The 26,095-nt window shown below is 38.7% G+C and overlaps 1 protein-coding gene across 1 annotated transcript; it reads right to left on the bottom strand.

The window, feature by feature from the left end:
* Positions 1–675: 675 nt before the first annotated feature.
* Positions 676–25,932, bottom strand: ANKMY2 (ankyrin repeat and MYND domain containing 2). Its single transcript, XM_059818607.1, has 10 exons — positions 25,772–25,932; positions 22,484–22,548; positions 14,031–14,169; positions 11,373–11,471; positions 9,135–9,295; positions 7,860–8,074; positions 6,580–6,715; positions 4,613–4,741; positions 4,259–4,400; positions 676–2,242 (listed from the first exon to the last, which is right to left on the bottom strand). Exons 1-10 carry the CDS (start codon positions 25,836–25,838, stop codon positions 2,022–2,024), a joined length of 1,374 nt encoding a protein of 457 aa, XP_059674590.1. The 5' UTR covers positions 25,839–25,932; the 3' UTR covers positions 676–2,021.
* Positions 25,933–26,095: the final 163 nt, after the last annotated feature.

The raw sequence follows: 26,095 nt of genomic DNA on the forward strand, positions 1-26,095 counted from the left end.
GGACCTATCAACCATGCTCTTCCAACAGAAGAGGTGTCGCCAGCTCCAGCTGACGAAGGCAGAGGTAGCTCTGGAACGTCAGTGCGCCCTGGGACCCTAACTTGGATTGCAATTGCTTTCCTCTGAGACTCGCTGCAAGGAGAGGTAAGTGTGGCAGCCTCTACCCATAATGACTTTGAAGCCTTTTCAAGTTAGAATGAGAACAAACACAACTGCAAAATCTGCATCAATGATCCCACACTTCATACCTATTTCCAATGTTCATACTTTCTCCTATTGTTTGGGCTTTTCTTCTTTATCAAGAAAAAGCATTGGCTGGCAGCATGAAAGCAGGATTTCTGCTGTGGATTTTACCACACTTCTAAAATCCTGAATCATTTGTCCTAAAGGACTTGCATTTTCAGAGAAACCTTAAAGAGCAACACATCTCAGTGAGCCCCAAATGCTACGTGTATAACAGGGAACCAGCAACACTTCCGCATTCCCAGATCCAAGAGTGGACAGTGACTGTATCATGACTGCATAACTAAGTTCCAGGCAGGCATCTCTTGCTTGCTGACTGTCATGAAATTAAACTTGTATACCCAAGCTACAGGAGACCCATGCATGTCAAATGAGAATGTCGCTGTATGTCCCAACAGGCATTACAGATGCAGTAAACAGAATTGCCACGCAGCTCCCTTCTTTTAAAAAACTTCCCTTTATTCTTCACAATTTACTAATCCTTGAAATTAAAACACAGGTACATTCCCTAGACAGGTGCATTTATGTATCCTCACTCTCCAGAATATTAAACAAAAACTTTCAATATATTAAACAGTAAAAATTAATAGTCTTTTTCCTCTTTTTCCTCTGAGGATGATCCTTATTCCTCTAAGTTGAAGGATACTGCCATGTGCAAAACACCAGTTATTCATCCAACAATTAGAGAATCTCAAATTTTGCCATTCTTATGCAGCAAGTGATATTTTCAGTTGTGGCATTCCCATTGATTTCACAAGACATAGTAGTAAATCTGAGTGAAAACAGCATAGTTAAGGGAAGCTATTTTTTAGATACAGTATTTAGTTGAAAGCCCAAGTTGAAAGCCCAGTTGTATCAACACGCACATGAATTTTCCCATTTAATTCACTGTGACCAGGTTCAGCATGAGCACTATTAAGCATCTTTTATGTTCATTAAATAATTCATAAGCAACATCCCAGTGTGCTCTAAGGCATCTCTACCTGAAAGCTGAGATTTAGAAACCATTGATCTTGTCAGTCAAAATATTTTAAATTATTCTGGTCTTCCCTTCACTGGACTTCAACAAATTTGGAATATTTTTTGACCAAACCAATAGTGAAATAATTCTGTTGAAACACACATTTTATAGTCAGCTTGAGACATCTGAAACAGCAGTATAATTTAATAAAATTGCCACAAAATAGACACTATTGTTGTGCACTCACTGGTCAAAAATATTTACAGTAATGTCATGAAAAGTTGAGAATTCAGATGAGTATCTTCATAAACTTAACTGCTACTGAATTCCTTCAGATAAAGCTTCATAAAGTGTTGTAAAAAAGCAATTTAACAGTTGGCTTCCCAATGCTTTTAACTACAGTTCTGTGTACTTGCAGAAAAAATTATTTAAATTACAATTAAAATAGCTTTTAAGTTCTGAAAACAAGAATAATCCAAATCAATGCTTTTTATTTTTCACTAAGTGGCTGATTAACCACAGATACTCATAGCTTTTTATTATGCTCACTGTTGGTATACATACAGATGGATCTATGCCACTCTAGTTTTTATCAGATAATAAATACCTATTTTGACTATCTACAGCAGAACCTGAAGTATTTCAAACAAATTAGCCAGTATTTAATCTCATTACGAACAGAGACACGGTGTCTTTCAAAGGGAGTCTTGCATAACCCATGCTGTAAGAACTCAGACGTGGTCAGCGTAAAAAATTCTTTAGGACCCTTGAGGTACAGGGACATAGCTAGAACTCTTAGTCGCCTCCTATCCTCTTCTTACTCCTCAGAATCTTGAATTTTTTGAAGAGTAATGTCAGTTAAGCCAGTCTCACTTTCCAGTGGACCTTCAGGAAGTAGGGCTAGTGCCTCCATCTCTTTGGTAAGTTCAGGTTCTTCCGTTTGGTCAGTAGCATGATTTGCATCCACTTCTTTGGTAGCGTCTGGACCAGGATCTGACTGTTCTTCACTTGTAGTACTACCCTCTACTAGTTGTTCATCTAAACAAAAGAGAAATCGCATCATCAGTAAACACAGAATTCTGCAAGCAAACATTTTTATTGTTGAAGAGTAATAAACACTAGGAAACTGCATCAATTACAAAAGTGATTAATTTAACCAAGCTTCATCAAAAAAGACCTAAGACACTGGAGTTCTGCTTAAGTTGGTGTAAGATTACTCTGAAACTAACCCTAAAAAAGCTCTCATTAACTTATCTTCAATTTTGCCATAGTTCTTTTTAATACATAGAGGAGCAGAGTAGGACACTACAGTTATTTTAACTTCCAGTTCAAACGCGGTTTATTGACACTATTCTTACAGCTAGCTTTTCAAAGAATGGCTGCAGGCTGGTTAAACACAGAGTACAGGTGGGTTTTGTTTTTCTTTAAAAAAAAAAAAAGGCATGTACATGATTACGTAGGAAGCATTTTTGCATATAACAGACTGAAGAAATTATTTGCTAATGAACAGCTGACCACAATGAACCTTGGTTGGGAGCGAGTCACCTTAAAATTTATAACCTGACTGCATGGAATGGAATCAACTATTGTACCTTTACTTTCCAAGCAATGTTTTCAGAGGAAAAAAAACCTGTTAAATAACTTTTTGCCCTAATTCTGCTAAATAGGGGTTATATGCTAGCAATTCTGAAAGGAAAGAGGGGAAAGCCTAATTGGGGGCCCTGGCACCTTCAGAAGGAGTTCATCTTGGTTTCTTATTCTCTGTTATGATTGACAGCCAGCTGAAGACACTGTCACAGCTAGCCACAACACTGCCAAAGCCCTGCCAAGGTCTCATTTGGCTATGGAGCAAACTGTCTTAAGCACAGGCTGAAGAACAGACTTCGTTAACACTCACCCTTGTACAGCGGAAACTCTTAAACTCTTGGTTTTGCTTGTAGTTGGAGCTGTGGTATTTTTTTTTTTTCCCCCTGATGTACAGGATTTGTATGGGGTATTATTAGCTTTTTGAAATAAAACCGCTGTTCATAAGGAGAACTTTGATATACCACCATTCACAAGGTGACTTGAAGCTAGGATGAATTAATTGTCTTACTAACAATGCATAATCTGATAAGGTCTATAGTGTGTTGGCCATGTAGCTGAAGAAGTTAGTGAAGATTAACATGTAGATAGTGCAGTAGTGACATGTAAAAAAATGTTAGCTTCCCTTTTTAGGAAGGGAGGGAGAAGAGCCATTTACCAAGATCCTGTCTTGACCTCTGAAGAGGACAGCACCTGGCCACTGACTTATTCAGTTAGTCTGAACCTGCAAGTGTGTGTATTTGTCACCAGTGTGAGGTATCACACTGCTCACAGCTCATGTTTTGCTGTATTGGTATGCAATATATTCAGGGATTTCTAGTATCCTAGAAAAAGTGATTTCACCCCCAATTTTCCTATTATTTCACTTACAGAAACATTGTATCAGAGTAAGTTGGGGGGGGGGGTGTGAGAGAGAAAGAGAGAGATACAGTGTTTTTTTTCTGTCATTATGTATTCATTATTTGCTTATTGAAGGGAGAAAAACACCATTAACAGTTTAAAGAGTAATGCTTTCTTCACACTCAAAGTACACAACACAACTTGATACTGTGATTATGAAGAAGAAAGTATTACAGGAAAATTAACATCTACATTAACCTTTGCAACTGGAAGGAGTGGGCTGCTTTCTTATTATCCAACTTGTCCTAACACCTCCAATGAAAGCTAGAGTAGCATGAAACTTCTGCATGATTTTGATTAAAGATTTGGATTTTGAAACAGTACAGTGTAATTCAGAATGCTTTAGTTGTAGAAACCTGTGTAACTAGCATTAAAAATTAGATTTTAGGAAGTACAGAGCATTTGTAAATTGAAAGACTAGAATTCCCACAAATGCTGGTATGCTGTTACATTACAACACAGATTTTTCTTTCAACCTCAGCTGTTACAGATTTTAAGACCTGTTACTATTGTTCCTTGTGGTGTCGTTAACGCAGCATTAGTTTCAGCAAGCGAACTATAGATCCTAACCTTTCTTTTGCTTTTTTTCTTGTTTCCTTTTTTCTTTCGCAGCTTCTAGTTCTTGTTTCTCATGAATTTCCTTCAGGGTCTTGCAGACTTTTTTGTGGGTAAACCAGTGTATTTTCTGGCAGTTCTGGTCGCAGTACATCACCTGAAAGTTACCAGAGCTATCAATTTATCCTTATGTACTAAAAAAATGCACAATATTCTTGTATTTCTTAGTAGATGGCTTGCACATTTTCAGTGTAGGCATACATGCCATTCATCGTTAAGTTTCCACAGTAAACAGTCAAGCATTAAAATCCTCAGCACCTCAGTGGCGCTATTTTTTGTGATTCAATACAACTATTTATGGATTCTCACCATTTTACACACTGAACATCTTTTGTCTGCTCCCTTTCCCCCACAAGTTGTACAGAACTCAGCATCCACAAAGCCCACTTGGCCAGTAATAGCTTGCGTAAGTACAGAAAAAGCTGTAGGTTCAGAACCCTGAAAGGTAAGACAAGAGGTGGTAATGAGATTAAAAAACAACACTGTCATGAAGAGGGACACCCAAGAGAAAACCAAAACGAGCAATGCAAGCTTCCAAGCGGCCAGCTGCAGTCTCACTGAAGATGCCATAGCAGCAAGAACATAAAACTAAATTACAGAACTTCAACTAACACACACAACCTAACATTTATACAGTTAGATGAACTTTTGTATATAAAGTTAACTTAGCCCTTAGCTTCTGTAGAAGGGGGGATAAAAATTATCATTTTTTAATCTGTAAATTATTAATACTACTACTGATGAACTCAGCATTCTTTACACACTGTCATCCGCTTATAGATCATATGCAGCAGGTTTTCACAGATTTGTCTCTATGCTGACACACAGAAAGATATTTTGCTTGTCACTAAAATACTATTGCACTCAGCATAGTCAGATACTACAGACCAAATGGTCAGAACCCGGAATTTTCAAAACAATTACTTGCATATTATTATTCAGATATTATTTGCAGTATCTTTCCCATGCAATACAAGCAGTAAGATTTAGTATATTTTACTGTTAACCATAAATTACAACTATTCTTTTGGACAACGATGTAAACATTAGAGGAAAAAAATGCCAAGTTGCTCCAGCCCTAAGTAAATCCTTAAACTGTTAGACTACCATGGAATATGCATGAACATAACTACTACGACAATGCTGAGATGCCTAGACTGAATCCAAGTAATTGTGCATGCCAAAGGTCAAGGCCTTCCAGACAATTAAAAATTTATAGCATCTCCTCCTTCCCCGTTCTGCATAATGGACAGAAATCCAGTGCAACAAACTGTATTTCTTTAAAGGGAGTAGGCAGAAAAGACTGCAAGCTCTTCTAAGAAAAAAGGGACAGGAAGGAAAATGTTTACTCTAAGGCAAGTCTTAATGCATCATGATGGCTTACATTTTCACACTGTGTTTATTTTTCTGGCTTAGATAAACAGTAGGGATTGCATTAAGCCTCAGGACATTCTAGTAGACTGGAGCCACTTAAGATGGAGGCTATTTTTAATTCACTCAGCATAATCCAAACACGTCACAAAATTGTTCCACTTCCCCAGCATTCGTGCATGTAACATCCAGCTCTCAGAGACCAGGCAGAACATTCTTAAAAAAGAATAACAACTCTTGTGTAAGATTTATTATGAACTAATAGTACTATAATGAAGAGTGTGTTAGCAAAGACGTATGAGGAAAACTGAAGTTAGATTTTTTTACTTGTAATTTTGATTTCCTAATTTAGATATACATTTTACCCTATATTGCATCATCTTGCCTCTCCCTGTGATAAAAGGAGCTTCACAGAATATTTTCCCTTTTTCTACCATCATATATTACCAACTTCTTGTGCACACTAGAAATGCATTAAATCTAGGAAATTATTTAATCTTAAATTAAATTTAGGCGTTGTGAAAAAAGAGTGCAAAATGGGTTTCATCTGTGTCTGAATCTACAATTTGTAAAAGCGAATTGGCAAAGAAAAACTAAGCAGACATTCCAGAATAGGAAAAGAAAGCTCTGACATAGAAACAAACTGTTCCAATGTTCTTTAAAAGCTGAAGTATTTAAGTATTCATTTTGGGCACAGGAAAAAAACTACTAGCTGAAGTATTTTAGAGCATTTTCCTGCAATATGTAAAATAAAATTCCAGTTTGCCACAGAGTTCAAGGACATTCAAAAACATTTGCTTAATATAATACATTGTAGAAGCTGAGAAACAGAAAGATGGCTTAATTTAAACGGAATTTACTACGCAAGTTGCTTAGAAAGTATTTTCTTGATAGGAAAAACTTACTATTTCAACAGGAGCAATACTTCTCACAAGCTGCTGGAGCAATGTAGCTTCACAGTAAGGAAACTTTCGGATACTTTCTCGAATTAGCTTCTCTTGATACACAGGGAAACCATCTTTATCTCTCCCTTTCAAGAGACTAAATATTTTAAAACCGAAGTCAAATAAGAAATCACATAGTAAATGATCAAGAACAAATACAGAGCATGCTGTAACTGTCCTCCTGACTCCGTCCTCTTTCAAATTATAGAGAAGAATTGTAATTCAGAATAATTTGACAACTTCAAATGCAACAATGTTTAAAATGCAAATGAAATTATTTTTATTCTAATGCACAATCATTACGAAATATAAAATAACTAAACGTATGTTCTGAAACCACTAGTTACTAATTCAGCCACGCAGAGAAAAATCTACAGGTAGACTAGTGTCTACATCTGACTAACGTAGCAAAATGCTTTGTTGTGTTTAAAAATGAGCATTGTAAGAACAAACACTGAAGAATGCACAATACTTTAAAATACAAATGCTGCTTTACTTATGTTTAATAACGTGTTATAGTCCTGATGCCTCTATATTTATCTGTTTAGCTTCTACTTTTTTATAGGGATCACTGATGAACTATTTGATTTCAGTATGTGAAAGCTGACTTCATAATTTATTTTCAGTATAATGTAGAAATCCATAGAGATCTATGAGGAATGTGACCCTTCTAAAAGCCAGGCCACTTTGATACTTAAGATCAGACAGCTGGTTTTGTAACTCTGAGTAGGTTCTGAAGATCTAAGTGATTTAAGAGTCCACGTCTCATCCAGAGCCTGTGGGATCTGCAGCTCTTGGTTACTTAAGTGTTTTTAAAAAAAAAAAAATCTCACTCTGTATGACTGCTGGAGAGCAAAACGGCAAGAGAAATGTTCCCAGATGAACCATATTGGACAGCAAGAAATTCTTCTTTCAAGCCTATTACTCCCCTTTTTCTCCACCACATGCTGCTCTCTGCTGCTTCATAGTGTATGTGTGATTGCCAAGCGCTAACCAGTTCCAGCAGGGAGCTGAAACTCTAGCAATGTTTCCTTTGTACCCCTGGAAAGGACAATGCCACTTCAGACAGAAAAAAGGGAGTCAATGCCACCCTGAAGTGACTGCAGCTGGGATTATTTCAAAATTTACTTGGCATAGCCTTTATCCAAGACAATCCAATCTATTATGACAGTTGTCTTTTTCAGATATCTGTAAAGCTGGTTCATGCACAAGCCTTCAGACCTCTCTGTAGAAATACGTACCTTTTGATAAAACCATCTAGTTTATCCTCTCGCTCTTTTAAAAATGTAATACATTTCTGGAAGATGCAACTAATGTAGTGCATTTTCATAGCAAGTACTTCATTCATATCTTTCTGCTTCATACATTTCTCACAAATTAGATCCAGAACCCTATAACATTTCTGCAGTGCTTCTTCTTCGGCCAGTAGAGGGTTCTCTTTTACCAGCAACACAATCTATGAGAAAGATTGAAGAAAATGTAATCCAATTAGGAACTAATATTTTTAAACTTGTGCATTAGCATTAAAGGTTACATAGCTCACTGTAGCTAAATTTCAATGGAGTTTCTAATATTCCTTTACTTCCATCTTATGCAGTCTTCCCGCTTCTTTTTTCAGTCATTATTTAATAAGGATTTTTTTCAGAATAAGAACCTGAAGAATCAAAACCATTGCAAAAGAAACAGTTACAGAAACTACCATACACTGTCCTATAATCTCTTTCCTTTTGAACACCTAAAATAAACTGGACCCGTATGATTTAAGCAGTTTCACAGAACACACCAACCTCACATAATCTTGGAGTAGTTCAGGTAGTAAAGCACTGAACTAACCATTTTAAGATGAAACTGTGTACTCTACTCACTAAATTAGCTGCTACCAGTGCATTATTGTTTGTATGTACTGCAGATACCTGGTTGGCAACTGTTGACAGATTCCTGACTTCAAATGGCAAGCCCAAGGAACTTGGCTTTGAATTTAGGTGTATTAATTTCTCTGAACTACAATGGAGGAGCGAACCATAAAAGACATTATTTTCAGCAAATATACTGGGAAGTAAACACAAACGTCTCCTGCATATACTTCAAGAAACAGCAGCAGCAGGAGATGTTACTATGGTGAACCAGTGATGAAGGTAGGAAGATACATGCTGAGACAAGCACTGAGAGAACAATGAGATTTTGTTAAGACAGTAAATTGTTTTATGTTTCCACTTCAAGCGGGGCTAGGAAAAAAAGAAAGCCAAAAAAGAAAGCTATGTATGGTTCTTGATGTAGAAAATAAGAATCTCTCCACTTAAAGGTGTTAGTTCAAGATTCTGGTGTATATAAAAACTGAAATAGATTCATTTTTTAATCATATCTAAATGTTGCGCCCGATTCTCATTTTCAGAAGCATCTGAATTAGTGTATAATGCTTTTGATCTCAGTTGGACTTTCAGAAGAGCTGAGTGCTTTCTGACATAAAGAAACAGTTCCTATGCCAACAAACACATACAATTTACATATTACTCCACCTTAACAGGATGCATGTTAGTAGTAGTAATAATTTTATGCAGAGGCCCAGCTAATTTTACTGGCAGTTTTGGTTCTTTATCTAAGCCTTGTGGTTTAGTATAGTAGTCCAGCCTTTCACGTGGAAAGAAGTTGTTGATGACAGTCACACAGTCATGTTGACCTAGAGGCACACAAGAAAAAAAAAGAAAACACCAAAGAAATGAAATAATAACAACAACAAAAAAAAAACCTTAAACCCGAATCTAATACAAACATTACAGGTGAGTATTACCCACAAAGGAGATTAGCATGATATGCTTTGCACTGGTAACAGGCAACTCTTGCTATTCTTTTGTGTGTAAATTTTATGTTCAGTAAGTGTAACTTACTGACTCCCAGCAGGGAATGGCTTCATGAAATTTCATTTTGAGCACTCTGTCCCCTTCCTGCATCCTCCTTTCCTGGTAAGCCAAAACTAAGAACACAGGTTATTCTCTCCAGAGTCTTACTACATAGTAGCATCATACTGGTGCTAAAATTTCTCATGAAAACTTCTCTCCACTTTGTACTTTCAAAAATTAATTACATTTGCATTGAGACTTATACATTTTCAGACCTGAAACAGTAGTAGTAGTAGTAATAGTATTAACCTAAAGTAGTGTATTAACCTAAAGTGGGAGAAATTATAAGAACAGAACACGCTTAAAATTTAACAAAAAGAGGACTGTGATGAAAGTAACGAGATAAGAGAAGTTACACCCCCTTCTCATTTTCTACATCGGACAATATGATGGATTACTTGGCTAAAGGGAAAGTAAAATTTAGCTTCTCTAGTTCAGGAACACATTTTTTAAATTGATTGATTTATCTTCGCACTAATCCTATTAATCAGTAGAAGACAACACAGCCAACCAAATTCCAGCATTTAAAACCCTCCACTGTTTTAGAAGAGACTGTTCTAAGCTAATAGAGCACAGTGTAAGACAAATGACAGGGGAATAAGTATCTTCACTTCCCACACACAGACAGGTGAATTAATGCTAATTGGACAGAGAATAAAAAAGAACAGGAATGGATTCCAATGTTCAGACTTTTACAGAGTAGTATATCTCAATATGCCTGAAAATATTTATTCTATCTTGGTGATGTGATGAGATTTTAGACAAGAATTCTCCAAAATTATGTTGCAGATAACATTCCCCATTCACTAATAACTCAATTCAGCCTCACATTGGAAAAGACTCTCCAAATCCAAAGTATAATTAATAGGACTGGACTTCTCTGGCATAGTAAGTGAATAGTTAAGGTTTTGCTGGTTGAACCTCAAATGAGCAATGTCAATCTTTTCCTCTTTAAAAGAACATAATGAGATAGGATTGAAATTGCAACTGCATGAACTCACTATTCAGGGAAGTAAATCTAAATGGCAAGGTAGGTTCTTGAATCCAGAACACCTAATGGACTTGCAAGGGAGTTCTCAGACATTTAAATTACACAAGAAGGTTATATTGAAGTAAAAATACAGGTCATCATTTCTGGGAAGGTCATCAGGACAGCAAAAGCTGAGTCATTAAAATTACTCCACTTTTCTGGTAATATTTTATCACACCTCCTTGCTAGAAATAGAGAAAAAGTGGTATATTTGGGAATGTTAATCGGGAAATCTCCCAGCACTGTCAAGGTGGGTAAAGAAGTAAAAAGTGTTTAGAAAAAAAAGATAAGAAAAAGAAACATAACAACATAAAAAAGCCTGGTTGCATGTTTTGCCCAGGATCACACAGCATACCGGAATGACGAATCTTCTAGCTTGTGTTCTAGTCAAGTTCAGGTCAGTGAGTACTGACTACCTCAGAACAGGTTCCAAGGCTTGCTCAGATGAGAGCTCTCAATGCCTAGCACTACATTAATTCCTTCCAACAAAGGAAGCTCCAGTTACACACTTTGTACTGCACTTCTGACACCTCAAATATTACCAGCTTCCTCTTTCTATTTGAAAAGTGATGACATGGCAAAAACTTGCACACTTGGGGAACAGCAGCATTTATTCTTACAGATAAAATCATTTGTGCTTTTACGTAACAAAGCATGAGAACAGAACACAAATTGACACTGTTACTGGATGAGATGTGGAAAAAAAGCTGAACAACTGCGCCAGTTCAGAACAGGTCATTAAATAATGTTTCACCAATAAAAAGCATCAGAATCTAACATTTTACTTTTTTAGGAATTTAGGAAATGATAACAGACTTTCACCTTACCCACAAAAGCAGCCATCTGAGCTGCTGTCCTTCCCACAGAGTTGACAACATCAGTCTCTGCTCCAGCCTCTAACATCATCCAGGTGATTTCTTTGTTTCCTGAATTTGAGGGGAAGATATGGGGAATGAGAGAGAACAAACCAGAATTTGTAATTCTTTATGCTGTAGAAAAACAAGGAGTGAATTTCTTAAAAACGAGGAATAACAATGAGGGAAATGAGTGAGGTGTACAACAGGATGACCACGAGCCAGCAATGTGCCCTTGTGGCCAAGAAGGCCAATGGCATCCTGGGGTGCATCAAGAAGAGTGTGGCAAGCAGGTGGAGGGAGGTTATCCTTCCCCTCTACTCTGCCCTGGTGAGGCCACGTCTGGAGTAGTGTGTCCAGTTCTGGGCTCCCCGGTTCAAGAAGGACAGGGAACTGCTGGAGAGGGTACAGCAAAGGGCTATGAAGATGATTAGGGGACTGGAACATCTTTCTTATGAGGAAAGGCTGAGGGGCTTGGGTCTTTTTGTCTGGAGAAGAGAAGACTGAGGGGGGGATCTTATGAATGCTTATAAATACTTAAGGGGTGGGTGCCAGGAGGATGGGGCCAGTCTTTTTTCAGTGGTGCCCAGTGACAGGACAAGAGGTAAGGGGCACAAACTTGGTCATAGGAAGCTCCATCTAAACATGAGGAGGATCTTCTTTCCTTTGAGGGTGGCAGAGCACTGGAACAGGCTGCCCAGAGAGGTTGTGGAGTCTCCTTCTTTGGAGATACTCAAAACTTGCTTGGATGCACTCCTGTGCAATCTGCTCTAGGTTAACCTGCTCTGGCGGGGGGGTTGGACTAGATGATCTCCAGAGGTCCCTTCCAACCCCTATCATTCTGTGACTCTGTGAATGTTCTTAATGTCATGATTTTAAGAATGGATTAAGAGAAAGACACAGTGGAGCCTCCTTATTTATGGTTCCAGAGGGTCAAATCAAAGTGAAAACTAAATTCAGGCAGGGTATAATTCTGCTCTCTGTAATGCACATTCAGCTCCCTGTGGAGCTTAAGGGAGTCATATGCACATAACTACACCAGAGCTTGGTCCCCCTGGACAGCAGTATAGAAGCAAATTTTACTAATCTAGCATGATGGCTCAACTACAACATTTGCTATTCTAAGAAGAAAAACAAACCTAGTACCATTATGTAGCAGGAGCATAGAGAAGGGAACAGATTGTTCCTTTCTCCACAGTGGGAACTGGGTGTTCAGACTGGGCTAAATACCAAGTAAAATGAAGCTAAAATTTGATGGGAAGATTAGATGACTTAATTGGTGCCCTTCAGAGAGTAATAAGGATACTTGTCACCACTCGTGCTAGTTCTGCTTTCAAAGGTATTCTTACTTTATCAGTTTTTGTGCATATGCTAAGTACAGAAAAGTGAATATAAAAAAAGAAGGGGGGGTGGATGGAACTGAATGCTTCAGATATAAAACCAAAGGCACTGCATCAGTAGTGCTCATGTACCTTTTGCACTCACAGATAACAGACCTTAAAGTCAACATTCAGAAGCATTCAAACCCAGGATGATAGGTTAAAAGCTCAGCTGTGAGAAAATGGTAAAAATCCAGCATTTTCCATAAAGAGGCAGTCATTTAACAACCTCTAAGAGTTTGTTTCCCATCTATCTGCTGCAGCTCTGATATTGCTCTATGCCACAGAACACTGAAATTTCCCAAATCTTTTTACCAAAGTTTTAGCAGAAAAGCAATCTGATGATCCACTTAGGGTTCCTATACACACATATGCCTTTCTTTTTTTATACTTATGATGAAAAAAGGCAGAGTTTAAACTCTACCTGCTAAGCAATCTTACTTCTCTAGAATCTCCTTTTTTGGAAGACGCAAGTGGCCTAGTAAAGAAGATACTTAAAATAACCTAATATTCCCAAATCTAATCTTTTCCCCAGAAGGATCAATGTTTTTTATGTTGTGTCTTTTTCTCACTCAAGGAAATAATTGTTCCTTTCATCAGAGAAAAAGAATAGCAAGAGGAAAGGTGCAAACCACCACTTGAGACAGAAGATATATACAGCTATAAGCACTCTCATGAAAAAAAAAAAAAAAAGTAAGAGGAGAGGGAAAATGAATGTGAGAAAACATGTTTTTGAAACTTACTAAATACATTTTTAAAAGCCCACAAGACAATTGCAAAAATAATGTAGGAGAAAAGCAAAATTTGAAAAATACTGGATTGATTTGACAAGCCTGAAGTATTACTAAAAGCTACTGATTTGTAGTCCTAAAAAAGGGAGTTTGGTGCAGCATCTTTTTCAGTGTAACACAGTATAATTAAACAGAATGTATCCCTCTGCACAAGAAAACTCACAGGAGACTGAATTTTGAGATCTCTAACAAACAGGACAAAGTACAGATAGACTATATGCCTCAAAACACTGAACAAAATCAATTTTTATATGAAAAAAGATCCCAAGCCTGAATAGTAGCTCTCTTATTCCACTGTCCTGATAATTCTACTAGTTTGAGATATTCGCATGGTTCACATCAGTAAGAGTAAACCTGAATAATAAAAACATGTCAACATTTTCCTTTAAATTATTAATTTATGGCAAATTGTACCCATCAATGTCATAAAAATAAGTGATCTAAGTTTGATAAGAAGTTACCTGAAAGTCCAGCAAACATCAAGGCAGTATATCCATGTTCATGTTCATTGCAGTTAACATCAGCTCCATGTCGCAAAAGCAACCTGCACATGTCTACTTTCCCTTTGTATGCTGCATGCATTAGAGGGGTCATGCCATGCTAGCAAAAGAGGAAGGAAGTAGCATACAAAAAAGAATTATTTCTATCTCTTGATCTTCATTATCACCACTGATAATTTTTACTTGTACATACATATTCAGTATAACTACCAAAGCATCACATAATATTTAAGTTAGCAACAACAAAAAAAGCTCACAAAATCTTCATGAAAAAATATGGTTACTAACATGTAATACATTTTCCACTTCCCATGTCACTTTTCAGGTTATGCTGTGCTATATTTTGAAAACAGACCAGCATTGAATAAATGAAAACCATTTACTGCCCATTTGTCATTTGCCTTTTGTATAAGATGTTAGCATTAAAGACAATTAATGCTTCCGCTAGCAGGAGAAGCTTGTTTTAGAAAATTTGTTAGGTTCCTAAGTTATTTCTTTCCCACCCTGCATTATATGATATGCAACAAGAAAATTAGGAATAGGCTCTTGTTGGTTTTGCCATTACAAAGATTTGAAGTTTCTGAAACGCAACATGTTCATTTTTAGTCATGATTACTGGTAATTGTGCTGTCCTCCTCTCTCCTATTTATCCATCTTTTTGGTATTGTCTCTGTGATCTTTCATCAGCCAGAGCTCTGAAAGCCCTTGTAAAGACACACAGCTCTAACTACGTTTTAACAACCACACAGTCTCAAACCTTGCTTTTTGATAAACTGCACCAGTACAAAAAGGATTAGCTTCAGCAAGGGAGGCACCGAGTTCTTATTAGTTGCGCTGGTGTAATTATACATGCAAACCTGGGCAAACCCTAGGGGAAGTTTTCAGAACTAGGGTGAATTGTTAGTGCAGCCTCTCTCCCTCTCAAAGGGCAAGGAGCAGCACGTTTCTGTTTGAGAAAATTGCATGACATTCTGTTTTTAGAATTTGACGCGCTTTTTCCAATATGCTGTTTATTTTCACTTAACATCAAGTCAGGATTCATATTATCAGCCAAAACATAGTAATTGCCCAAGAACATTCTCCAGCACTGAATACAAGGGAGTGTGCTTTAGTTTGTCCCTGAAGAAAATCAAAATGGCATTTTCTTCCTTTTTTTGCAGGTTAAGGCTGTGTGCATGAATGCACTCATGTACGCCATTACTGCAGCTCTGTAAACGCATGGTAATGTGATACTCTGAAATAATCTAATCGTCAGTTTGAGCCTTACAATATTTTTTGTTTCAATTTAAGATAGAATAAAACCTAATTGAGTTAAATTTATTAGTATAATTTTCAAAAAATTCCTAAAGGTGAGGGAAATTGGGAAAGTTAAAATTATAATAACAATTTTTAAGTACTGTATTTTCATTATTCCTCATCCTAACTGAAAACAATAAAAAAAGATTACTTGATGAATTATATTTTAGTAACCCGAAATATTTTGGTAAACTGCAATATAAACCGCCATTAAAGAAAGAAAAGACCTGAAGAGATCACTTTACAAACCTAAAATAAATTTGTCATTATTTTTACTAGGTTTCATTTGTGGCCCTATAAAGGTAAGTAAAGGCTTTCTATCCTAATATATAAAATAAGTTATGTTATATTGACAGCAATTTTTATGGGCCAATCCAAGTCTGGAGTCATAGTATAGAGTTGCCTCCTTTAGCAGCACAGAAAAGTACTGTAAGGCGATATGAACACAGTAAGGTTTTTGACTGGAGAAGGAACTTTAAGAAAACAATGACTTTAAGTTTGGTTATATCTTGAATGGCAGTTGTTTCAATTAAAAAAATCTGTCTGAAGATTACAGAACAAAGGAAAGGGTTGTTTGTTCGGGGTTTTTTTGTCATCCCATCCCCCTGGGAAACTTTTTTTAAAAGCCTTTGATTAAATTTTGAAAGTGTCAGGCTGTGGTGCGGATCAAAAAAACATACCAAGCAGAAAACATGTGGACAGTTGTTAGAAAACTGGATTTAAAGTCACACTAATATCAGCCTTTCATATTCCCAGCAAACAAAAAAGGGATAGGCTAGACCCAAGCTTATCTGGAAAAGCTTGGTATCCTGTATTATGTGTCTATATAGAAAATGAAATGACTGCAAACGCTCTTCTCAGGCTGAGTATCAAAGACAGGTCCAGCAACAGTCTGTTTTCTGACAGATGACGTTTGAATTGTCAATAGAACATACTTAAAAGACTAAACTAGCAGACAGTTTATTAAGCATACAGATGAAAAAATATCTATGGAACAGTATGGAACATAGGATGAAGAATCCATTTTCTAGCAGCTACTATGTAACATTCTTCTGACCAAAAATCCAGTCTTTTAACCTCCTTCCCTAGGACAAAAAAGAATTTTCCCCAGTTTCATTTACTTTGCAGGGATGTTACATGGTTTACAGGGAGCAAAATTAACATCTCCCATCTTCTGCAGGGCTATAAGTATTCCCTGTATGTCTCACTGTACAAGGGGAATAGAGTTTGCAGTGCCTCCAGAAATTGCTTGACACTTCCCTTGACCAGGTTCTTCAGCTCATCAACCAACAAGGACTCCCTGGCACAATGGGGCTATGCCTCATGGCACAGCCAGCCCAGCCATTACACACCACCCTTCCTAGTTCCTGATGCTGAAAATATACCAGAAGCAGACTGAGGGATGGAATTCCAAGAGCTAAGTTGACCTAATGCTGCCATGGTGTGGGAGCCAACTGAAGAAAACAAGAAATACTATGGGGTCAGTGGGCTGAATCAGCTAACAAGGGAAGATAAAGATGTGTGGGGAGGCAGGAGGGGCAGATGAGCACCAGAACCAGGGAAGGGTTGGACTCCACTGCCAGAAGCAGAGGAAGAAGGAAGCAGGTCAGTCTATCTCTCTTCAGCACCTGGGAGAGGCGTGCTTCCACAGAATGAATAAAAACAAATTTATACAGGTAATAAATGGGAAAAGCCACCTTCTGCCTTCTAGGAACTATGGAGGAAGTTTTCAACAACACTGTTTCTCAACCTTCGTTGACCAGAAGAATTGAGGAGTGGGGGCTGGCCAAGGAACAAGAGTCAGAGAATCACAGAATGACAGGGGTTGGAAGGGACCTCTGGAGATCATCTAGTCCAAAAACAAACAAACAAACAAAATATACAGACCATCTTGCAACCCAGTGACCTCTGCATATTTGGCAGAAAAACTGACTATGTTGCAAGCATTCAAACAGTCATGCTGACTGTGTAAGAACACAGACATAATACATGTATATTTTTAAAAGCCATTGTTTTGTGGATAACACGCTGATGATTCGCTACTGAAGTAGCCACATAGAGTTGTGTTACTCAAGAGAAAAGAGGAATCCAAGTGGTCCCAACATTCCCAGTGTTTCGCACTTCTCATGCTCACTTCACCCTTCTTCTCAACCATGGAAACATGGCCAAGATGTGGCACACATGGGCTGGATCACACTGGAGCGGCTCCCTCAGCAGGTATTGGGGTACACTATGACACTGCATGTGTGAATATTAGCTACCTAACTAGAGTTTAAGTTAGAGGTGATTTGGGTAAATAGAACCAGAAAAGGGGAAATTAAAAAAAAAAACAACTGTAAAAACCCTAGCTGAAAAACTTAGACACTTGTATGCTGACACTGTTAAAGCATCCACCTCTCCCTTTCCCAGCTCATTTTGCAATGAGGAACCCAGCCCCACATTAACATGGAAGAAGTGCCTTATTTTATTCTTTAGATTCAGGCAACTATACCAGTTTTATTCATTCAGAAAATTACCAACTAAACACAGACTGGAGGTTTGGCTTTCATTTGAGACAATATTTGGGAAGTTACTAAAAAGGAAACAAATGATGCAAAAAGAACAGGTGTCACAAGGAACACAGAAATACTAGTTGAGGAACGTCTTCAAAATCAACTCTCCTAAATAAAAAGGAAGAGCACTACTGAAATCAGACCAACTCATTAAGACTAGTTCAGGTAGGTATTTGGAATTGGATTGCAAAAACGTCTCTGACTTTTAACAGAAATGGTACTGAATGCTGCTAGTCTAGAAATACCTGACTTGAATTTTCATTGGGTGAAAGCCTTTAGAAATTTCACCCTTAAAGCTTTTGAATACAGTTGCTCTTACCTATCTTAAAATTACTGCAAGCCGGATTTGGAAGATAGTCAACAGATACATGCACAAATAATTTTAGCTATACCGAGTATGAACTAGTTAGAATATGAAATACTGTTCAGTGAGTGTAGATATGTCAATCACAGCTATAGTTCTCCTTTATAGTCATCCTGCTGAGCTGCTGGTTTCATATATATAACACATTAGATTTCTCTGATGATCTTTCTGTTCATCTGCAGCAATGAAAAGTTAAAGTCTACATCAGTCAGCAACCTGAACTGAAACCAGGTAATTCTTAACAGCTGTTGAATTTTCTTCAGTTTGTGTATTTTGAAATACTGTGTAAAAAACATCAAAAGACAGAACTCTTTCTCCTCAATAAAGGAGGAGATAAAGTATCTGGGCATTTTCTGCTAGCATAGGAAGTTCACACTGGAACAGCAAGATAGATTAACTAAAGAACCCTTCACTGAACATAATCAGTATGAATAAATCTACACATATCTCATAGACTAATAAGCAGGCTGCTGCTCTAATTCCCAGAAAGTATTCAGTTCTGTAATTAGTATATAGAAGTGGACTGTTTCTAAAAGATGTATTTTATTACAGAAGTGAGCAGCTGAATTACCAAACTAGAGGAAAAAAGTAATGCTGCTAATGCCAAATCATAGTTCTGTATATAAGAAGATTATGAACAACCTTATATTTATTTTAAATCCAGAAAAACTGTGAAGCCTTTTCAGGTCAAGCCTCTCTGCTTGATCTGCAGAGATGTACAGAAAATATGGGACTACAGTACTCCTTTGCAAAATTAACTACCAACATGACTGGAGGAAACTTCCATGCCTAGAAATCCCAAGTGCTTCCTCTAGACTGCCTTTCCATCTGAAAGATCTTACCCATACCCTGCAAACGGATAGAGTTAAAGTCAGTAAACTGCCAACATGAAGTCACAACACTGTTTACAAGCTCCATACTCCCAGGGGAAGGAAAATTCCTGAACATTTTCTTCCATAGTATGTTTCCAAATTAGCAACTGCTCCATCCAAAATAGGACAAAAACTGACTAAACAGCATGCATTTAAATGAAATATATTTGTGTTTATTTTGCATCCATTTCCATTGCCCATCTATTTGTCCTAATACTTTGGGACACCTGAGCTTAAATGCCCCTGAAGTTTTAAAGTTGACAGAGTCAGACTATTAAACTGTTAAAGACAAATTTTGTGGAAGAGCTATCTATTTCTTTGTTTTCATAAAGACAGTGATTAAGCCTAAATACCTTTCCTTTCTTCAACTAGCTAAATCCACAGAGAAATAACAAAAAAAAAAAATTGATTTGGTCAGAAAAGATGCTGGGAAAAACCAGGGCTGTATCTGCTGGATATCGACAACCTTCTGAAAGATGGGCTTTTGTGAAACCAATTTGAACAAAGTGGTCTTACTCTGCCTTTCAAGTGACCTACTGCTCCCAGTAGAACACTGTAGATAAGAGGAAGTGAAGGGTGAGTGAGTCTTAGCACGTGGGCAGGAAAAGCAAATAGACTTAGAGGACCCATTTTTTGTTTTTTTAAACACATGTAACAACAGCAGAAGCAATGCTGAAACACTGTGTCCAGCTCATGCCTACATTTTTGAAGGAAGAATCTGAAACAACTGGAAAGTATTCAGAAAAGAGCCATGATTATAGCTCAGTTACTGAAGAAACATAACTTTAGGCAAGATACTTAAAAAGTCAATGCACTATAAGGTGTTAAAATGTGACTTGGTTCTTGCCTAAAGGTACATAGAGAAAAGATTGCTGATTGTCAGTAGTTTTTAGTCTCGAAGAAAGCAGATCTAAGCAGGTAGAACATACGGTCAAACCAAAAATCAAAGGGACATCTTATGTGTTTATTTTTTAAGATCAGGAAGTGCAATATGTAACAGCCTGCTTCTGGATGCTGTGGATTCTCCAGCCTGCGGAAATTAATACACTGTGACTGCATGTTTGCTGTACCACAAATAGAAGAGAGAATTATATTAAACCTGTGCTCATTCTGTGGATTCTCTCATGTAAAAAGGACTTTAAGGAAGGAAATCAGTTCTTAGTTCCCAACTGAATTGTGTTCCCATTTCAATATCTAAGCATTCAATTACCAGGGCTGTTTCCTCATTTCTTAACATTAATAAAATACATAACAGTAGTAATATAAATAATAATGTGAATTCCAGGACAAACAGCTAAGGCAGCAGCAGAAGAGAATGAGACCTGATGCATTCAAAGCAGTCTCAAGTTGTGGCAACATTGAATAACAGATGAAGCTAATGTTTAACTGGGGTTTCACACACTCTATTATGTATAGATACTAGAATAAGACATTAGAGGAAAAATGGCTTATAATAGAAAAATTCTAAAAGTTGAGGTGAGATGAGTGATGGATTAAGAATCCTAAACAAATCTGAACCCTTCCCTGTTCAATATGCATCATTACACACCACTCTTGGGGATAAAAAGGAGACTGCAAGAAGTCCATTGCATGAAATTTTTAAGCCTTATGTGCCTTGGGTGTATTTAGTCAAATGTGAGCATTAGGCAAGTATTGTTAATACTATTTCTTCTTTAAAAACAGCCTGAGGCATAGCTCAGTTATGTTTTCTATTAATAAACCATATCCTCTCAACAGTAATCTTGCATATTGCACTAATACTGCATCAAGGGTGCAGTCGTTCAGTACTAGTTCAGCAATTACACTAAAAGAAAAGCTATTAAAGTCCATACAGTAAAGCACACTTGCAAACATACTTACATTGTATCTTGTGTTCCTAAAGTTTACTGTAAAGCTTAGTTTAAATAGTTTGTCAGAAGCTTGTTGAAATTCATACATTAGAAATTAAGGTTTAAATATTTAACTGTATTTAAGAACAATCAGAAAATGGATCTGTTGGCAGCACAAAAAAGGCTAACACTATTCCAGGAAGATAACCAGTAGATGAAGTGTTAATTTTCCTCCATTCAACATTCATGACCCTGTCCAATTTTCAGCCTTCCAGTACAACAAAGACAGAGATAAACTGCAGAAGGCTCAGTGGAGTACCACCAAGACACGGTGGGAACTTGACCACTTGTACAGTGAAAAGAGGCTGCAGGAACTGGGCTTGTTCAGCCTGGAGAAGAGATGGCTTCGGCAGGACCCAACTGCAGCCTGCCAGTGCCTACAGGAAGATCATTGAGAAGACAGAGCCAAACTCTTCAGTTATGGTGGGAGGAGGGCAAGAGACAATGACTGTAAGTTGAAATAGAGCTTCAGACATAAGGGAAAAACATTTTCACCGTAAAGACAGTAAGGCAGTGGAACAAGTTGCACAGAAATATCGTGCAGTCTCCATCCTTGGAGGTTTACAAGGTCAGACAGGATAAAGCTCAGAGGAACCTCATCTGACCTCGGAGCAGAAGCTGCTTTGAGTGGGAGGCTGAACTAGAGACCTTCTGGGGTCCATTCTAGCCTGAATTTCCCAGTGATCCTATGAAATTATAAACTTGGGCAAAAAACACAAATTGACATTTAAATTGATAAATTACACATTGATCTAACATGCAAGCGGGCCAGTTACAGTTTTGCTTCCATGTTGCACTTCATATTAATGTTGCATGCTTTAGAAAACATTGTAAAAAGAAAAAGAAGAGGAAACACATGGACATCACACAAGGTTCCTTTTTCCACAAACTTCCTCCCATCTTCAGGTAGCACTTAAGGATTTTACCTCCTACATGTCTATCACATCTGCCTCTGCAAAAGACAGTGTGTTTTTCACTTCTGACCTAGCTGCTCATTGAATATGTTTATGGTTCTGGAAAGATAAGGCTTTGGGTGATGAGATGCGAGGGTGAGATTGGGACAGGTGTTCTTTATCCACACTGTCTGCTGCTATCTAAGCAGAAGGACTATAGTCTGGCGGAGGTGACAAGAAGTCAGGAAGCACCCCATGTGTCTTACTGCAGTGTTCATCTTACCTTACAGACACCAAAGTTCATGCTGGAACTTGGCAGAAAATACAAACAGTGTAGTACTTTAAGTAATATTAATCTTTAAACTTGCTTTAAAAAAAAAATAAGAGCTCTTCAAAGGTTCACCATTCAGCTGCACGCTAGAAATATCTTCAGAATAACTCTTATTTCCCGGAGTCTGTATAGCAATGTTATTTAACAAGAAGGCGGCCTTCAGACCTAGTATTTTCCTTGGTAAACCCAGCATAATGCTTGTACAATTTTGCTGTACCTCATCCAAGCAATTGACACGGACATTCTTGCTGCCCAGTAGCCTTCCAGCCTCCTCGGTGTTTCCTTTAATTAAAAAAAAAAAAAAAAAGACACAAAGAGAGAGAAAGGGGGGTGAGAAACAGAATAAATTGAGAATCAAGAGGAAAAAGATCAGTTCCATTCCTGATTAGAATAAAAAACTTTGTAGATCAACCACTTGGGATGTAGATTAACCACCAATAAATCAATCACACTTAGTGAAGAGGCATAGGAATGAACAGTATTCTGTTCTAGAAGCTAAAAGGCAAGAAGTCACAACATCAAAGAGTAGTCTGAGAGCATGCACTAGAAGTAAACATCCATTTTTTGTGAAGTAACTGATCTACACACACACAAGAACAGGACACTAATATTTCTCTTCATAAACTGCATCAGAACAATTCTGAGTAAGTAAAATGATACTGAGCATTTTAACACATTCTGTACTTTGACCTTTTTTGGAGCATCTTATGTCTAAAAAGCTATTTATATTCTCACAAAAGGGAATTATCCCATTTCAAAGACTTTTCTGGTCTGAATGAAACATACTTTATAATTTACTCACATCTCCTTTCCTGTTTAAATTTGAAATTTGCAACATTCTACCTCCCAGGTCCACAAAAGTGGAAGGAATTTGCTTTTAGTATTAGAGAATAGAGGTGGAAAGGACAAGGACCGAGGCAGCTTGATCACTGATGTTCCTAAAAATTGCCAAATGCATAAGTAGACTGAAGTCTGAAAAAAAAAAAAACTGTGCAAGGAAAAATAGGCCATAACCTTGTTATTTTTCAATTTGCTACAAGAATCCTTTCAGTTAAGCCACAGATCTAAGAACCTGATTTAAAGCCCTTCAAAGGCCTATTCAGTAATGTCAATGCAACTTCAACAGACATTCAAACAAACAGAAATAAAAGAACATTCAAAGAGTCTAACTTTGGGGCATTAAACTTATTGTAAATTAACAGTAACTTCTGATCACTGATTCAGTCATAAGCAAAGCTCTTTCAGCAGTGAAGTGCTTAATAAAAATAAGCATTACATCATTCATTTTAATGACATATCTTCTCTAACTTACAAGGAGGTGCTCTTCCAGCAAATTTTCAGCAAAGCAGCTCTTGCAACTTCAGTTTTGGCTCATTTTCCTTCAAAAAATATTACAAATACTAGAAATAATTTCTTTCCCTAAAGCTTTTGGTGTGGTTTAACTATACTAAACAGGTTTCTTCCCCTAAAATAATTCACTTTAAAAAAATATGGGTAAACAAGCCAGTCACCTGAGTCATCTCACACACTTGATAAAGACCCAGTAAAATACACTGACTGACAGTCAGGGCATTGTCAACTAGCCTACTCCCCCAAATACATGGGGGTTTTTTTTCAACATGTGAGAAGCTTCTTAGGACCTGGAGTAGTTTTCAGAAGAACATCCCAGAAAAAGAACAAACATCAGAAACAGCAAGTTTTCAAGGGGTGATCTTCAAAATAAATTTTAATGCAAGTAAAGCAAAGCAATGTTGCATTTACAAGTTCACATTCTGTATGACAAAACATTGAAGGATTTCCAAACAAGACACTAAACTGATGGAAGTCAGACTTCTAGAATTGGCTAGAGCTTAAGTTGGAGCCAGGCTGTTGTTCATAGTGGTATGTGATAGGAGGCCAAGAGACAACAGGCAGAAATTGAAAGAAAAAGACGCTTCAGACTGGATATAAGCAAAAGCATATTTACTATGAGCCCAGTAAGGCAGCAGATCAGGTTGCCCAGAGACACTGTGCAGTCTCCATCCTTAGAGGTTTTCAAGGCCTGATCAGATAAAGCCCTGAGCAACCTTGTCTGACCTCACAACTGACCTGTTTTGAGCAGGAGGTTGGCCTACAGACCTCCTGTGGTCCTTTCCAACCTGAATTATCCCATGACCCTAATCGTAAGCATCAGGTAAGTTAGATAGAAGTGTCTGCAAGTCAAAGGCCTGAAACTCTGATTAAAGTGAGTCAATTAAACTAATTCTAATCCACAATAAATTAATTTATGACTGTCCTATGCTTGTGTCTCTGACACAGACTAACATTTTAATACAGTTGAGAGTGAAGCCCCAAAACTCTAAATAAAATTTCTTACGAGTTCAAATTGCCTCAAAACTACATATAGAAACACATGGAGCGCATCAGGTGTTTTTAGTTTACCTCCAACTAATAAATACGGCTCACAATTTTCAAAACATTTTTTGGAGTATAACTATTTAGACAGGGCTGTGAAATTCATGTTGCTGGACCATGAAACCCAACTGTTACAGCAAGTGTGACAGAAAGCCCCCCCAGCAATAAGCATATGTGCCACATAATGTGGTGAAACTGCAACGCTTACATGAAATGCAAAATAAAACAGTCTAAGGGATAAAAAGTTCACAATACCCTGGACAAGCTCAAGTTCTGTTAATTTAAGAACACCCTGTCTACAAGGACATCCTGGTCTGGCAACAGCACATAGGGAAACCTGTAACAGGCTAAAGAACTGGATTATCCCCAAGAAAACATTTTTTGCAGGCACATTAATACAAGCCATTAGATAAATATCAACGTACATTACTAATATGAATACACATAAGAAAGATGTAAGCTTTGCTTGGCAGAGTTAGACCCTCACAGCTGGGCTTCCCCAGCCTGAACTGCACAGCAACGCGCACCTGCTCCCCGCCTGACAAGCAGCCCCCTTTGCGTCCCCTGGATGACACAGGCCTGCCCCAGGCACGGCCAGCGTGCGAGAGAAGCGCACTCCCACTTCCAGGGGAACAGCCATTTTCCCCGTTTGGGAGAAGGGGGACGGGGCCCAAAGGCGGGGGCTGGAAGGCAGGCAGGCCCGTATCACGGGCCCCCGGGAACGGCGACCCGAGGAACACTGCCGTGCCCGCGGCCCGCGCGAGGCGGCAGCGCGGCCAATAACGGCTCCAGCGCCACCGCCGAGGGGCCGCGGCCTGCCCTTCGCCCGCCGCCACTAACGCCGCCAGCGGCGGGCGTGAAAGCAAACCCTCCTCGGGTACAACTGGCGGGGCCGGTGCGGTGAGGGGCCGGCCGGGCTCTACGAGGGCCGCCGGAGCTGCGACACGGCCCGGCCCACGGCGGCAGGACAGGGCACGGCGCTGCACAGCCTCCGCGGAGAGGGACGCCGGCGGCAGCCTCACGACGAGGAGGTGAAGGAGCCGTGGCCAGGCCCGCCGGGGCAGCACTACCGCCCACCGCGGCGGAGGGGAGAGGGCCGGGCCAGGCTCACCTGTGGCGATCACTCCCAGCAAGTCCTTCTCCTCGGGGCTCAGGTCACCTCTCCTGGGGGGAGCCATCGCGCCCCCCTGTCTCCTACAGACAGTAAGGCAGACTCGGGATGGTGCCGTCCACCGAGGCGAGCTCAGCGCAGTGGCGACGACAGCCCGGGCCCGGTAGCGCCCCCCAACCACACTCTCCCAGCAGCGCGGCCAGCAGCACCCACCCCCGCCCGGCTCCTCATGGCGACTTCCTCCCACAGCCCCGCCTCGCTAGGGGCCGGGCGCGGGGTAAACCATTCCCGCCTAGGCATGGGAGGGACTGGGTGGCGGCTCTC

The sequence above is a fragment of the Gavia stellata genome, chromosome 6, assembly GCF_030936135.1.
Source record: "Gavia stellata isolate bGavSte3 chromosome 6, bGavSte3.hap2, whole genome shotgun sequence".
Lineage (NCBI taxonomy): Eukaryota > Metazoa > Chordata > Aves > Gaviiformes > Gaviidae > Gavia > Gavia stellata.